The following is a 13,476-nucleotide window of genomic DNA, read 5'->3' on the forward strand; positions in this document are numbered from 1 at the left end:
AAAATTTTCACATTTATCAATATGCAAAGTTTAATATTGTTAACATTAATATTTGAATAATGAAAGATATTAGTATTCTGAACACTGGAATAGAGAGAAAATTTTGTGATTTAGTGGAAATAATGCATAAAAAGCAGCAACTGAATACAGGTCATGTGCTCGAAGAATGAAGGAGAAAAGAAAAAAATACATTTTTAGATGCTGATACTGAGTTTTCCATTGGGCCTCTTTTGAACATTACACTAACCGCATCAGCAACCTTTATCACTAAAATTTGTGCCACTGGTTAGCAAGACCATAAAAAAAAGCAAAACACCAGGCTTTATTCCTAGACAGACAGAATTGAAAAGCAGTGAAGTTATACTAAACACTTAGCCAACCTTGGTTAGGCTACACTGCATGAAGTTCTGTTTGTCGTATTAATAAAAGATATAAAAGCACTGGAGAGGGTGCGTACAAGATTAACAAGGATAATAACAGAAATATATGGATGTGTATCTGGGGAATACCATCCACTAGCCTGGATGAGTGCAGCTCCTACAACACTGAAGAAGCTGGACACTGTCCAAGACAAAACAGTCTGCTTGATTGGCACATCTACAAATATTCAATCCCTCCACCACCGACGCACAGTAGCAACAGTGTATACCATCTACAAGATGCACTGCAGGAATTCACCAAGGCTCCTTAGACAGCGCCTTCCAAACCCATGACCACTACCACCTGGAAGGACAAGGGCAGCAGATAGATGGGAACGCCGCTACCTGGAATTTCCACTCCAAGTCACTCACCATCCTGTACAGGAAAGGATTGACAGGTTCCATCTCTCCTCTCTTGAAAAAAGGCATCTGAGAGGTGACCTAATAGAGGTCTTCAAAATTATGAAAGGCTTTGGGCACAGGGAGAATGTTTTCTGTTGTGGGGAAGAGCATAACTAGAGAACATCAATATAAGATAGTCACCAAGAAATCCAAAAGGGAACTCAGATGAAACTTCTTCACCCAGTGTGGGAAGAATGTGAACTCGTATGGCATGTAAAAATTAAAAAAGGATCTGGTCAAGGGTGACCATCTTTCATTGTTTAGATTAATCCTTCCAATGTGGGTTCCACCTACAAAATGGACAGTAGGTGGTGAGATAGAAGGAAATTCAACTACAATGTTTCAAACAAAAACTGGACTGGAGAAAGGGGAATGACTGGTTAAAAATTAGAAATAAATTAGAACAAGGCTAAGAGTAAAAGAGGGCAGGGTAATCAGACGCACTTCAAATTTTGTTAAAATAATGTGTGTGATTATTTGAGTTTATACATAATCCACTCCTCACATCAAGCAGTTTTATTACACTAATGTTACTGTTTGTTTCAGTGACAGTATGGAAGCCAAGTTAAAATAGACAAAGACATGGACATTGGGATTTTTCTGGACTCTCAAAAATAGTCAAAAATTACCTTGCAAATCATAAATGTATTTCCATACAGTTCCTCTGTTAACATTTTCCTCTGTTCTAATATTGCTTTGTCATTGTATGCGTATTCCACAATTGCGGATGCCTCGGAATGTCGTAAAAGTTTTTTTACTTCACCTTTAAAACTTTTGATTACTTCTGCGACTTGTTGCTTGTTTCTAGCAAAAGAAAATCCCACATGAAATCTTTCAACACTATTAATTTGCACAGCAGCAAGGGATGTTCTTTTACAACTTCACACTTATAATAATTTCACTACTGTTGAAAATTAAAGTTAACATTGTAAAATTTACGTTTGTCAGAGATTTGGTTGAGATTCATAATGGGAAATCAACAGTTATCTTTCTTCATCTGACTGCACTCAAGAATTTGTTTAATGTTTTTTGCTAGCCTAGATGCCACTTGCAGATTATCTCCAGTTGACCTGTGGCTTCATTTGCCTCTGCACATAATCATTAAGGTGCGAGAGCTGGGAACTAATGCTGCTTCCTCTCCCTTTCTTGATTTCCCACAGAAGCCGGTAAAGGAATTGCTCTAGGAGGCAGAAGGATGACCCCAGTATCCATAAAGCAAATCCAAAAGCTACTGTAAGACCAGATTTATAGCCTTCTTCCTATATTGAACCATCTCTTTTGGTTTCTCAATCTATTTGCTAGGATCTTTACTATTACCTTGTATGCATGTGTAATCAAAAGGTATGACGTGATGCTCTTCACATTTTGCAATATTTGCCTCTTCCTCTATTGGGACCATTGTGCTCCTCAAAATGTTTTCCGGCCATGGTCCCTTACTGTACATTCTTTATACAAGTTACATCAATACTCGTGTTGCCTTCTCTCAAAGTCCTTTTATCATTATGTAGAGCTTCCACCACATCCTTCTGCTTTTCCTGGCTTCAGTTCTTTCATAGCTCTATATATTTCACACTCCAGAGGATCAGGTCCTAAACCATCCTGGGAAATGTCGTCTTCTTTCTCACGTTCTAGTTTTGTTGGTTTGCCATACACGTCTTGGATGTACTCTTTACACCCATTCTTTACTTCCTCAGGCTCTATAAGCAGCATACCATCTCTATCAATTACTCTTTCAGCTTGTTTACCTGTCGCCCCCCGCCCCCCAAATTCAATTCCTTCATTTTGTCATAGAGACTGTCCGTTCTTCTTTTTGTAGCTCTTCCAAATTCTCTACATTGCTATCACCAACAGCTCTCTCTTACCTAGTCAGTCACTTCTCTTAGCTCATTGATTAGTTTTCTACACATTCGTTTACCTTCATTAACATTTTTGTTCTTCCATCATTTCTTCTGAGATCCATGACTTTCTAACGCTTTTCCCTTTAACCATACCACTGTGTTTTCTTTAGCACTTTCTAGGATGACACTTCTCAATCTCTCTCATTAGTCTTGGCAACTGCTTTTTGAACTGTTTTTAACATTCAACCTTTTCTTTACTGCTTGGCAAACCTTGACCCCCTCAGAGCCCTGTATCTTCTCTCTAACCCACCAAGATTTTTGATTTCCCTTCTTGATTTTTTTCAGCTTTTTTTTTTTCACCTTCATGGCAAACAGATTGGAAGCCAAAGCAAGCCACTGCATTTACTGTGATCAATTCTGTTTTAGGAAGAGTTGTGGAGCTAGAGAGGCTACAGCAGTGATGAGAGAGTTAAACGAAAGCAGCAGAGAATACCAGCAAGAAGTATAAATTTGCTTTGTGGAATGTGAAAAGGTTTTTGACTGGGTGAACTGGGAAAAGCTGTTGAAAGTGCTGGAGGCAGAGTTGGTTGTAGAGGTAAAAGAATGATCGTAGCTCTGTATATTGGACAGACTGTTACAATCTAGTCAGTATTTGATGAAACTGAACCTGGTGTAATTGGGTGCAGGGTGAGACAAGACTGTCCACTATCAACATTACTCTTAAAAATCTATGCAGAAGCCATGATAAAAGAAGCACTAGATGAAATACATACTGGCGTCAAAGTAGGAGATCAATTGGTCAAGGTAGCAAGATTTGTAGATGACTAGGACCCTGGTGGTGAGAACAGCAGAGGATTTACAGATACTAATCGACAGAAGGATTGAAGTAGTGAAAGTTTCAGACAAAAAATAAATTTTAAAAAGTCAAAAGTTATGAAGATTGGAAGAAACAATAGTGGAAAAATAGAGGTCAAGATAAATGGTCAACAATATGGAACAGGTATCACAATTTAAGTAGCCGGGATGGTTATTGCCATAAAGAAATCAAAGTGAGAATAGCAATGTCGAAGAATACATTGTCCAAATAAAGAACTGTTCAGTATCTGAATTAGCAGAAAATTTAAGAGAAGAATTATCAAGTCTGTGATTTGGAGTGTCTTGTTGTACAGACCAGAAATGTGGACTTTGGGAAAAGCAGAGATCCAAAGTCTAGAAAACTGTGAAAAGTGGTTCTGGAGAAGGATGGAGCAGGTCAGTTGGAGAGAACATAGGAACAATGAAAAAGTTCTCAAGATGATGTCAGAGAAAAGGTAATTAGTGAATATCAAAAAATGGCAACAAGGTTGGATTGGCAATACACTTAAAGACATGAGAACTTGATGGAAGCGACTGAAGGTTCGAGGGATGTATTGACCAAAAGGGGCACAGGGAATGATAATGTTAGACAATCTGAAATTGAAAATAGGAGACTCTTATATAAGCAATTAAAGAGGAAAGCGGAAGACTGCGAGATGTGGAGAAATGAGCAGAGGACTTGCCTTTAGGCAGATAACGATTACTTCTTGGTTTCATGTGGGATGTGTCTGGTCTCACTCAAGAATGTCCCATGCTCACATGATAAGAAACCTGGAACTCCACACTCAAAAAAAAGAAAATCACACGTACAGACCTACACCCCATTATCTCATGATGCAGTATATAGAAGCCTAGCTAAGTAGTCTAGTTAATGGCTGTTTGGGATTTTGGCCCAGACAACATTCAAGTAACAAGTGAAAAGTTGGCATCAAGTCTGAAGGATAATTTACTAATTGATTTAATGTGATACATCTAAACCAAGGAACACCAGAAACAATCCTAACAGTTAGAGAAACATTGGCCCAAATCTTCAAGTCTCTGACATATGACTGAGATGAGTGTCAGGACCCTGGGAATCCTGAAGCACTGACTTAAGCACAAATTGCCCAGGAAGTTTCAACTTCTGATGGGCAATTCCCCTACACCCCAGGGTCTTCAGCGAATGTCTCAGAGCCAGAAACTTGAGACAGTTGTGATGTACTTACCTGAATAGTTACCCAGGAAATGTTAGACAGTATAAAACCTAACTCCTTGGTAACTACAGAACTGACCCCTTCAAATCGCTCTCACAGATCCCCCAGATCCGACTACCACCCCAAGCACCTCACTAACTTAACTATATCACCACCCACCCTATCTATTCACTCACTCAACCATTCAAACTGGACCTTTTAACTTACGACAGGGCACCTAGTGCCATAAAGAAGAAGCATGGCCTTTGTTGCCTTGTTCCCTGGTTCTATTTGGTTGTCGCAGAGGTCTCCAAGAGACACTGCACTCCGCATTTTTAATACAGAGAGGCATCAAGTTGTGGCAATGTTCGAGCTGACTGGCAATTCGACAATGACTGCTGCTCCTCGGAAGATTCAGGCCATTGTCAAATGCAAATTTCCGTATTACTGCCTACAGGATCACAATTATCTCTAAACATTCTACTTACCCATACATTAGAAATTTTTTCACAACATGCCTGCCATATTTGGACTTGCTTAAGTCAACCAAATGCCCTGAAAACAAAATACAATAGTATCAAGCAAGGGGTATTATTTAGCAAACATCTTTCCTCAATGTAATGAAGAGCATACAAAAATTTCAGGTACCTTTCAATTCCTCAAAGGCCTCTTGCCTTTGTTTTTCATCCCCAAACTGAACATAACATTGGATAACTCGGGCAGAATCATGTGCAAAAGCAATCTGGAAAGGTGACAAATAACAATTCATACTAAAAATCGAAATCTGCAACCTCTAATTGCGTAAATGCTTTGTTATAACCAAGTTTATTGAAGGAGAATTATGGATTGAGTGAGATATTTTCAAGGTGACACAATTCGATAGTATTTGTGTGTCAACCTAATAATCCAATACTTATAGATGTCTTAGAAATCATGTATGTCCTGGTGGGCTTCCTGTGGCATCACTCACAATAAGTCAGACGATACAAAGACAGGATACTAAGATGGAGCTGTGTTTAATTTGTCCAAAAGGTCACAAAGTCTATTTGCAATTTCCAAAAATAGCCTGAAATAAGAATTTAAATGTTATCTGATGAGAAGTTTGGCAGACTAAAAGTTTCCAATTCCAAGGTAGGATAATGAAAAGTAGCATGAAGTAATTGCCTCTCTATTTTTAATACTTAGCATATGCAAGTTTTACATCGAAACATGATGCACACACTCAGAACTTGAAGAATTCCCCAGGCACCACTCGTGAATAGGTCTTATCCTTTTAAAAAGGATAAGATGTTGCACAATGTGAAACAATGTATTACTCTGTTGATGAAGAGTGTCTTTTTTAGGCTACAAAGTGTAACTATTCTATATTACTGAAATGAACACGGATGTGATTTACAGGTTACGCCATAGATTGGAACACTCAAGACGCCAATTAAAAACTTGCAAACATTCTAGTATTGAGTATGATACAGAAATTTGTACTGAAATGCGAGATATCTGCAGCATGTGCACATATGGAGACTACATAATGAAAGCAGAAGGCACAATGAAAGATTGAAAGCAAACTGGAAAAAAAGCCATACATTTTTAATGTTTCCGTGGATTAGCTTCTGCAAATCTTTCATTAGTTCTGCTTTCTTCTCTTTACTGCAGTCTTTCCTGTAAAAGAAAACCTTTTTAGAAAATATAAAGTAAATTAAATTACCTTACAGTCACTCTTACAGGAAGTACGCTTTCCAAAAGGTGATTTAGAAGTTTTAAAAACTAGACAAGGCCACTTTGCCATCATACTTTGTAAGCATACCTTTTCTTAATAAATACAAAAACAGTTGTCCTCAAAGGTGATTCCAGCAAGGAATCCAAAACATTTGTCGCCTGCAAATAGTTAATAGCGAAAAAATAGTTGTAGTGAAAACTATAGAATGTTCATGGCAATTGCTGTCCACTTTATGAAGTAGCCACCAAACAATATTCCAACTGCTGATGGATCTGGAATTGGCATCCATGACTACCCTAATAATTGAATGTTGAATAATTCAACACTGATCAACTTAAATTGTTGATCTGAAGCAGTTTTCTGATGGAATGTAAAGGTGATGGTCTAAAAGCAGGAAAATTCTAATTATTTCCCAAAACTGCACAAGTAGATATGCAATTTACAATGAAAATACGCTGCCCTGTCCACAAGTACTAAAGGTAAGCTTTAATCTTTCTTCTGATAAGATATTTACTGTAGGCGAGAGGCTGCTTTTCTTAATTTAAAGCTTATTGATAGTGGACAACATGCAGCTGAAAATCACTTCATAATCATTTTCTATCCCTGCCTTCAAAGTAAGCTTTCCCTTTATCTACACTTTTTCTTTTAAAGTGCTCCAATTTTGGGAGGACCAAGATTGGGAAAGCAATAGTGATAGACAATTCAATAGTTAGGAGAACAGGTGGGTATTTTTGCATTTGCAGACGTGATTCCAGGATGCTATGCTGCCTCCCTGGTGCCAGAGTTCAGGGTGTCACTGATCAGCTGCAGAACATTCAGAGGGGGAGGCCATACAGCAGAGGTTGTGGCTTGTATTGGTACCAACCACAAAGGTAGAAAGAGAGATGAGTTCCTGTGGCAGGGAGACACGAAAGAGACTAATAAGCAGGATAGATACTAGATCAAATACAGTAATCTCTGGATTGCTCCCACTGCCTTGTACTTGAGTACAGAGATAGAAGAATAGGGCAGATGAATGTGTGACTGAAGAAATGGTTCAGGTGGGAGGGCTTTAGATCCCTGGAGAATTGGAACTAGTTCTGGGGAGGTGGGACACGTACAGGTCTAATGGGGTTAAGTTAAAGAGAGCCGGGACCAATATCCTTGCGGGAGGATTGCTAGTGCTGTTAGAAAGGGCTTAAATTAATTTTACAGGGGCATGGCACCAAGGTATAGTGTAAGAAAAGATAAACAAGGGGCACAAAGGATGTAAATGACAGATAGCAATAGGATAAGAAATGTAAGGTATTAGGTAGGGTTGGCATAAAAGAGAATCCAAGAAAGTCTAAATTAGATTACTGTGCGTTTACACACGTGCACAAAGCATAGTAAAAGGAGGTTGGTGAGCTGCAGGCAGAAATCTGCACATGGGAATCTGATGATGTGATGATAAAGGGTGCCTGGCTCAAAAGAGGACGACTTGGTACTAAATATTGCTGGATAAAAGGTGTTTAGGAAAGCTAGGGAAGGAAAGAAAGGAGGGGTAACAGTATTGATTAAGGAGAATATTACAGTGCTGGAGAGTGAGGATGACCTGCAGAAGTCAAGGGCAGAATCTATTTAGCGAGAGTTAAGAAACAATACAGGTGTCATTATAACACTACATGTATTCTATAGATCACTAACCAGTAAGAAAGATATGGAGGAAAAAATCCACAGGGAAATTAGATAGGTGCAAAAATTATAGAACAGTTATAATGAGAGACTTCACTTTCCTAAATGGACTGGGATAGTAATGGTGTTATAGGGCAGAGATGGGAAGTTTCTGAAGCATGTTCAGGAGAATTTTCTTGATCAGTATGTTTCTGGCCCAACAAGGAGGCATTTCTAGATCTGGTTGTGTGAACGACATAGGTCAAGTAGATCAAGTGTCAGTATTTATCAGCATATGGAAAAAGTGCAAGGAGCAATCTAGGGGAAAATTAATTCACTGCAGGAGGGTCAATTTCAATCTTATGAGAACAAAACCGCTCCAAGTAAAGTGGAATCAAAGACTCGCAGGCAAAACTGCAATCGAACACTGAGTTGTCTTTAGGAGGAGGATATTGTTAAGTACATTCAAATGAGGGGGGAAACAATAAGGCAACCAAAGCCAGAACTTCCTAGATATGTGAACAGAATGGAGAGGCTGGGTTGTTCTCCTTGAAGACAAGTTTGAGGAAAGACTTGATTGAGGTGTTCAAAATCAAGAGGGGGGTCAAGACAAGAGTAGATAGAAAGAAACAGCTCCCATTGTTGGATAGGTGAGAACCAGAGGAGACATATTTAAGATTAATGGCAAAAGAACCAAAAATGCAACATGAGGAAAATCTTTCTTATATAGCAAATGATCATGATCTGGAACACGCTGCCAAAAGGGTGGTGGAAACGGATTTAATCATGGCTTTCAAAAGATAATTGGGTAAGCAGTCAAAGGGGAAAACTGTGCTGGTGAAGGAGAAAGGGTGGGGGAGCGTGACTAGCTAAATTGCTTTTGCAGAGTGCCAGAACGAGCCTGATGTGTCAAACAGCCTTCTTCTGTGCTGTAACCTACGATTCTATTAAAATCCCACAGTTCTTGACATGATGTCAGAAACATGAGGGGAACATCCGTGCAGAAGAAATTAAATTTAAAATACAGATCAAAGTAAGCAATTAGATTTAACTGAAATCAAAAACAGCTGTTTCCTTTAAAAAACCTGCAATATTTGAGCTGAGGTTTTATGCATTAGTTTAATAAAATCTATACATTTTAAAACAAACCACATAATGCAGATTGAGATCTTAGAACAAAATAACTACATTTTCCATTCCAGTAATGTTTAAAAAACTCAAGAAGCTCAAAAGTATCTAGGATAAAGCAACCCACTTGATTGGCACCCCATATATCATCTTAAAACATTCACTCCCTCCACCAACAACTCATAGGGCAGAATTTTGTCGTCGGTGAGCAGGGGGCGGGGCCCGCTCACCGACGTGTAAAATGACGAGGGAAGACGTCGTGCGGAACCCCCGACATCATCCCAGTCCATTAAAATTTTCAGCAAGATGGGCCTGCAGCAAAATCAGCTGCGGGCCCGCCGACCTGTAAATGGCCAATTGAGGCCATTGACAGGATCAATTATACAATTAAAGGACCTGCCCGTCCAACCTTAAGGCGGGCAGGCCAGGAGCCCCGGTGGCAAATAGAAAAAACAGGAAACCTCATCCACCGGCGGAATGAGGTTTCATGTAGGGTTTTAAAAAGTTTAATAAAATTATGTAAATTATGAACATGTCCCATCTCATGTGACATTCTCACATGAGGGGGACACGTTAGGGAATTTTTTTTTTCTTATTTTTCATATTTTTCAAACCGTAAGTGATCTCTCTGAGGCAGCACTTAGCCTCAAGGAGATGTGCGCTCTTTTGTGAGCATGCGCGAAAGAGCGCACTCTCGCTTTTGGAGAATCCCCCCCCACTCGCACAGGAAGCGCATAGCGCTTCCCGCCGGACGTCACGATGGGCAGGCCTTAATTGGCCTGCCCACATAAAATGGCGGCAGGGCCCGATTATCTGGCGGGGATCGGCTCCCCACCCGCCGGAGATTGGGTCGGGCCCACCCGCCCGACAGGCAGAAAATTCTGCCCATAGTGACTGTAGTGTATATTGTGTACAAGATGCACTGCAGCAACTCACTAAAGTTCCTTGACTTCCAAACCTGCAATCTCTCCTATCTAGAAGGACAAGGATAGCTGATGGAGAGGAACATCACCACCTGCAAGCTCCCCTCCGAGCCACACGTCACCCCAACTTGGAACTATTCCTGACTTGGAACTATCGCCGTTCCTTCACTGTCACTGGGTCAAAATCATGTAATTCCCTTCCTAACAGAACTTTGTGTATGCCTGCACCAGATGGACTGCAGCAGTTCAAGAATTTGGCTCACCATCACCTTCTCAAGGGCAATTAGGGACGGGCAACAAATCCTGGCATTGCCAGTGACTTCCACATCCCATGAAAGAAAATAATTTAAAAAATTGTGATTGATCCATTTATGTAGAATTTTACACTATTGGAACAGGCCATTTGACTCAACAGGTCTGTGCGGGTAATTTTGCTCAACAGGAGCAATTACCAAAACGTGACAAATCCACAGGGCCCATATTCCTAGGATGAAACCACAGCTGGACTTTTGAACTGATCAAAGTAGTTAGCAGTGACACATATGAAGTCAGGTTGCAACGTAACGTATCTACAGACTAGACAACTAGCTGCGGTTAAAATGATCAAGTGGAACCAGGTAGCTTTTCTGTTGGTGCAGCAAGAAATCTTGATGGTAAAAGAGTGTAAACAAGTTCAAGCAAGATATAACACTTAAGTATACAGCTTTCTGATAAGACCAGCATTCAACTTACTTAAATGGGAGGTAGTCTTCACCCAGTGATGTTAACCTTGCAATTTAATGTGAGCACTTATCAAGAACTGTTATAATTTTAGTTGAACTTTGTTAAAAGTACCTTCTTACAGTTTCCCAGATCTGCTTTGAGCGGATAATTAAATCATAATTGGTTTTCTTGTCCTGTTGTCTGTTTTGCTTTAGTTCTTTCTTTTGCTTTTTGAAATCATCCCATTTAGGTTTCTTTCCTATTGAGCCTAAAATACAAAGTGTTACTAGCTTCACATTATAGTTAACACAAATTAAAAATTTATGCACATTTTAAAATGCCATGGGTAGACTGCTACATGAACTCAAGATCCAACATAGACCATTAAAAGGCGATGTCACTGATATGTTCAACAAACAGAGACCTGTTGTATCTTACACAAAAGGAGGGAAAGCACCAACGATGCCCGGGTCTATAACTGGAGGCAAGAACTTAGTAAAAAATGAAACAATATTAAGTAAAAAAGCAAGATCCCTGAAATGATTATTAAATTAACATTAAACTACAAATAAGATTCCTTAAGCTTAAGAACACTGCTGATAATTTGTTCACATCTTCCCAAACCAAAGATTTTACTATTGGTAGGCAGTTACTAAGGTGTATAACAGCAGTGTAATTTTCTTTGCCCTCCATTTTCAATACACTCCCGAGCAGGGCAAATCATTGAACCTTGGAACAGCAAAGCCAAGATCAAGAAATCAACACAAGAACCATCATACCCATTGCTAAGTCAGCACAGCATAGCATGCAAATAAATACAATGGCCATCAATCCTTATATAGTGATATAATTTTTTCCAACAATGATCAAAAAGCATAAAACAAGACTGACAAATAGCAGTGCTTTCTCACAAAATCTGTTGAATCTGCAGATGGCTTGAAAACAACTTGCTGCCAAGAACTGGTTTCACTTCTAAAAGTTTGGAATATTAACCCAAAACAATTCAAGAAAATACACATAATTTAAAAGGGATAAATTACAGGTATGGTCATATTATATACAAATTAGACAAAGCTTGAAATATATATCACACACACACATGCTAATTTTAAAAATTGGATTTCTAAAATTTTGTTTAAAATGGTTAGCAGTTGTTTTTATTTTCATTCTGCAGATTTGCTTAACAAAACAAATAGGAGAGCCCAACCCAAAAGAAATACAATCAGCTAAATACCCTCTTCATTTCCAGCCAACTGCTTCCTCTTATTTCCAATCTGCTGCTTTCCCTTAAACTTCACTACATCCACTTTTCCAGCAGCATTTGTCAACTTCTTGGGACTAATTGTTTCTGTCTTTTTCTCATACTTTTGAGATATGAATTTTGATTTGCCTTTCCCACTTTCACCTTTGAATTTTTTGGGAGTGTCAGAATCTACATAAAAAGAACAAAAGAAAGTTACACAGATTACTGTTCTTTCTATTACAATGTAATGCAATATCCACTTTGGGAAATAACAAAGCATAAAATCCCCTGGTTATTCACTTCTACAGTTTACCTGGACCAATTAATACACAACAGCCAGCTAAGACACAATAAGCATCTGTGGCTTGTTTGCAAAATATTTCATGCAAGTAGGACCAACTTTGACAGGAGAAAGCATTTAGAAGATGTAAGGTGAGAACGAAAAAGAGATAGAAATAGGTTATACTGACAAGGGGAGATGAAGGGGAGTGGGAGGAACCTCATGTGGGACATTAAAATCAACATAGATTATTTAGGCCAAATGGCCTGTTTTGGTGTATATCCTATTCAAAAGAAACCATGAAGTTCTTGCTTTCAAATAAACACAACTTGTTTTAAAAACCAAATGTTACTTTGATGGTGGGGTTTGATACACTGGGGTGGTGATCAGTTATGCACAAATATTTTAAATCAAAAATAAATTCCAAAATTCTCTTCTTTTATCTTAACGTGAACATTATAAACAGTATAAACAAAAGTACAGTTGCATGCATTGATCCTTTGTATTTGCGAAACATTTACTTGAAAAGTTTTCAGAATTTGATTCCAGTTTCTTAATAAAATCTCAAATTGAACAAAATTAAATAAAATGTTTAAATATTGTTATATTTTCAAATTCTAAGAATCTGTTGAATTAACTAAGCAGTTTAATTGTAGCAAAGAGCAAAAAGTTGTAAAATCCATTTCTTTGTATCTGACTAAATAGTGACCAATTTTGTAGCTGCTTTTCAAATCACTTGGAAGATACATACCCTGGAAAATACATGCACTGGGAAATCATTAAAGTGATTCCAAGACGAGGGTATTTATTATTGGCTGTGCTCAAATTTTATACCTCAGTTTAGTCATGTTGTTGTGAATTATTTTTACAACTCAACACATTGGGCTGGTCTTTGAGGTCAGCGGCAAAGCAATAGCACTAAAGAAAGTTGTTTGCAAAGGTACAGATATCTTTGTGGCGCAGACCTCTTTACCTGAGGGTAGTTTCAGTCTGTCGTTAAACTAAGGGGATCCCCAAGCACCCAGCAGCAGTGACATCGGCAAACAGGGTAAGCAGTCAATCATATTGAAGTATTTTCACAGACAGCAGACCAGAAAGGTAAAATCACTGAATTCCTTCACTTCTAATTTAAAATTAGATAGTGAAATAAACCACATTGCCACAA

At 38.6% G+C, this 13,476-nt stretch overlaps 1 protein-coding gene across 2 annotated transcripts in view; it reads right to left on the reverse strand.

The window, feature by feature from the left end:
• Positions 1-13,476, reverse strand: part of pum3 (pumilio RNA-binding family member 3) — a 37,229-nt gene that overhangs the window by 17,439 nt on the left and 6,314 nt on the right. For both annotated transcript variants that reach the window (XM_041185713.1, XM_041185714.1), the window contains exons 3-8: positions 12,023-12,220; positions 10,921-11,056; positions 6,270-6,345; positions 5,335-5,428; positions 5,175-5,241; positions 1,451-1,625 (exon numbers count right to left, since the gene is read on the reverse strand). In XM_041185713.1, coding sequence (XP_041041647.1) covers positions 1,451-1,625; positions 5,175-5,241; positions 5,335-5,428; positions 6,270-6,345; positions 10,921-11,056; positions 12,023-12,220 — 746 coding nt within the window. The remainder of the gene's footprint in view (positions 1-1,450; positions 1,626-5,174; positions 5,242-5,334; positions 5,429-6,269; positions 6,346-10,920; positions 11,057-12,022; positions 12,221-13,476) is intronic.

The sequence above is a fragment of the Carcharodon carcharias genome, chromosome 4, assembly GCF_017639515.1.
Source record: "Carcharodon carcharias isolate sCarCar2 chromosome 4, sCarCar2.pri, whole genome shotgun sequence".
In the NCBI taxonomy this organism is placed as follows: Eukaryota; Metazoa; Chordata; class Chondrichthyes; order Lamniformes; family Lamnidae; genus Carcharodon; species Carcharodon carcharias.